The 3,132-nt window shown below is 56.0% G+C and overlaps 1 protein-coding gene across 1 annotated transcript; it reads left to right on the top strand.

Annotated features, from left to right (window-relative positions):
- Positions 1-551: 551 nt before the first annotated feature.
- Positions 552-2,207, top strand: LOC119321942 (cyanohydrin beta-glucosyltransferase-like). The gene has a single exon (XM_037595452.1). The coding sequence runs from the start codon at positions 576-578 to the stop codon at positions 1,980-1,982; it is 1,407 nt and encodes a 468-aa protein (XP_037451349.1). The 5' UTR covers positions 552-575; the 3' UTR covers positions 1,983-2,207.
- The last annotated feature ends 925 nt before the right edge of the window (positions 2,208-3,132 follow it).

Below are 3,132 nucleotides of genomic sequence, written 5' to 3'. Positions count from 1 at the left end.
GAGTAAATGGAACCGTGAGGGGAGAGGGGGCAGAGGTGTGCAACGTGTTTGACGTCAACCGCGGTCGGAGCGTGGCGTGCGGGCGCTTTGCAGTTCCATCGCACGCCCCGAGTGGCAACCGCTGACCGCGGGAGGGCAACCAACGTGCGGGCGAACTGTCTCGCACACCGCACACGCGCTTCGTCCTACGTGGCGCAGAAAACCGACCGGATTGTGCCAAGATTCGTGCACAAAGTTGCCAACGGTGATGCTTGCGTGTGGTCGAGATGGTGAACGCCCACACATGTGGGCGTTAGCATTTCCGTAATTTTTTGGGTACATGGTTACTAGTCAACAGTTTGATGGTAATAGTTTCAGGGGAGGCCCGAAGGTAACTGTGCTATGATTTTGGAACGAGCCAATTGCTACTAGTTGCTAGCATGGTAATTATATTACGATATTGTATGATCTTAGTTGAGTGGTAACTGGAAAAAAACACATTCCCGGTGAGCTGTGCCCCGGCCGGGCGTCGCGTCTATATATATGAAGGAAAAACCATATGTGATCCGAGCCAACAACCAAGGTAGCTAGCTAGCATGGGATCGCGATACCATGTGGTGATGGTGGCGTACCCGGCGCAGAGCCACGTCGCGCCATTGATGCAGCTGGCGGGCCTCCTCCACGCCCGCGGCGCCCACGTTACCTTTGTCCACACGCAGCTGAACTACCGGCGCCTGGTGGACGCCAAGGGCGAGGCCGCCGTGCGCCCCTCCTCTTCCCCGAGCTTCCGCGTGGAGGTCATCGACGACGGCCTCTCCGCCTCGGTGCAGCAGCACGACGTGGCCGGCGTCGTCCACGCCCTGCGCCGCAACTGCCGGGGCCCCTTCCGCGCGCTGCTCAGGAGGCTGCCCCCCGTGACCTGCGTGGTGGCGGACACGGTGATGACCTTCGCGGCCATGGAGGCCCGGGAGGCCGGCGTGCCGGACGTGGGCTTCTTTACCGCGTCGGCGTGCGGCCTCATGGGCTACTTCCAGTACGGCGAGCTCATCAAGCGAGGCCTTGTCCCTCTCCCTCTCCAAGCGGAAGCTGCCGGTGATGCGATGGCGACGCCGCTCCACTGGGTGCCGGGGATGAGCCACATGCGGCTCAAGGACATGCCGTCCTTCTGCCACACCACGGACCCGGACGACCCCATGGTGGCCGCCACCCTGGAGCAGATGCAGACGGCCCTCGGCTCAAAGGCCGTCGTGCTCAACACCCTGTACGAGCTGGAGAAGGAGGTGGTGGACGGGCTGGCCGCCTTCTTCCCGCCGCTCTACACCGTCGGCCCGCTTGCGCTGCCGGAGGCTGCCAGTGCTGGCATGGACATCAGCGTCTGGCAGGAGGACGCCCAGTGCCTGGCTTGGCTGGACAAGAAGAAGGCGTCGTCCGTGGTGTATGTCAACTTCGGCAGCATGCACGTGATGCCGGCCGCGCAGCTGCGGGAGTTCGCGCTCGGGCTGGCCAGCTGCGGCTTCCCGTTCCTGTGGGTAAAGCGGCCCGACGTGGTGGACGGCGAGGAGGAGGAGCAGGAGGCGGAGGAGTTGCTGGCCGCGGTGGCGCGCGGCGAGGGCCTGGTGGTGCCGTGGTGCGCGCAGCCGGCCGTGCTGAAGCACAAGGCGGTGGGTCTGTTCTTGACCCACTGCGGGTGGAATTCGGTGCTGGAGGCGGTGGCGGCCGGCCAGCCGCTGCTGTGCTGGCCCCTGTTCGCGGAGCAGAGCACCAACTGCAGGCAGGTGTGCGAGTGGTGGGGCAACGGCGCGGAGCTCCCCAAAGAGGTGGAGCACGGCGCCGTGTCGGCGCTGTTGAGGGAGATGATGGAGGGGGAGCTTGGGAGGGAGAAGAGGGCCAAAGCGGCCCACTGGAAGGCGGCCGCCGAAACAGCTACCAGGGGAGGAGGTTCGTCTTGCCGGAGCCTCCACCGCTTGCTGGAACATGTCCTGCTGCCGCTCCGCACACACTGACATGTCATCATTTTCTATGATTCTTTTCACAATAAGCACACGATGGGTTGTGTTTTCCTTCCTGGTGTTAGACATATCTCATCGCACGATGGGTTGTGTCTTCACAATAAGCCCACGCCTTCTCACCTATGTGTTCGTGTCATGTGTTATACCTTCTTGTGCACTCATTCTGTTTCATTTTATCGATCTATGAATAATACGCAAGCTTTACGTATTCGCGAAAAAGCTATGCCTCCTGCGTGACGGCGGGAAGGAATGACACAAGGAGAGAGAAGGTTTGTTTGGGGAACGGCGGGAAGGAATGACGGGAGAATGTCTTGATTGATTGGATACATATAAGAGAATTGTCATCCTGCATACCTACATTAACTTATCTGAAAAACATAATAGCTGAATGATTTTTTCCTGTACATTCATGCTTGTGGTCCATGTAGTCCGTTTTATTGTCGTACGAGACAGTTTTGCTTAAGATGTTTCTGATTCAGGTTATAGAACAAGAATTTGATGTGAATCATGGGCTCGAATCCCTGAATGAGACTTTGTTTACCTGAATGATAGTTTCAGAAGATAATATTAACTAGAATTTGCGAACGTCCGCGAGATGAAAATTAAGCCTAGCAATGTTATTAAAGTAACAAAGTTTAGTGTGTTTTCAGCTTTGCGAAAGTTCGCGGACTCGCAGACGCCGTCTGCCTGCATCGCTAGTCGGTCATCTCACGGTCACAAAGCCATGAGCGCAGAGGAAGCTCCATTTCGTTCGAGGTTGTAACTATGGGATGGTTGCTTGATGCTGTATAGGACAGCTTTGTAGTGCTTTCGTTAGTTGGAGAATGCCAGCTTCAGTGTACTCTCTCTGCCTCCCCTGCAAGAATGTGGGGATCTTAACATTATTTTTTGAATCATAGCGGTTTTCGAAAACCATGTATATCAGGTTGTTACTGTTGTTAGTGTTGACCTACTTGCATTACACAACTAAAAACTGCTGCTTGGTTTTACTTGTTTCATGCCTCCTGGAGTTAGTTTTTCAGGTTTGTTGCTAATAAGAGCGTGCTTTTTTTGCGGCAACCAGTAAGAGCATGCTTGTAGGTTATCCAGTCAAAAATAGGAACTCTCGCTAATAGCCGGTGGAGGCCACTTTTCTACTTAAAAC

Source organism: Triticum dicoccoides, chromosome 6B (assembly GCF_002162155.2).
Source record: "Triticum dicoccoides isolate Atlit2015 ecotype Zavitan chromosome 6B, WEW_v2.0, whole genome shotgun sequence".
Classification (NCBI taxonomy): Eukaryota; Viridiplantae; Streptophyta; class Magnoliopsida; order Poales; family Poaceae; genus Triticum; species Triticum dicoccoides.
The sequence above is the reverse complement of the archived record's forward strand: the minus strand, read 5'-3'. Positions and strand labels throughout refer to the sequence as shown.

Coding starts and splice junctions, on each gene's coding strand:
- LOC119321942 (XM_037595452.1), top strand. CDS start 576: ATGGGATCGCGATACCATGTGGTGATGGTGGCGTACCCGGCGCAGAGC.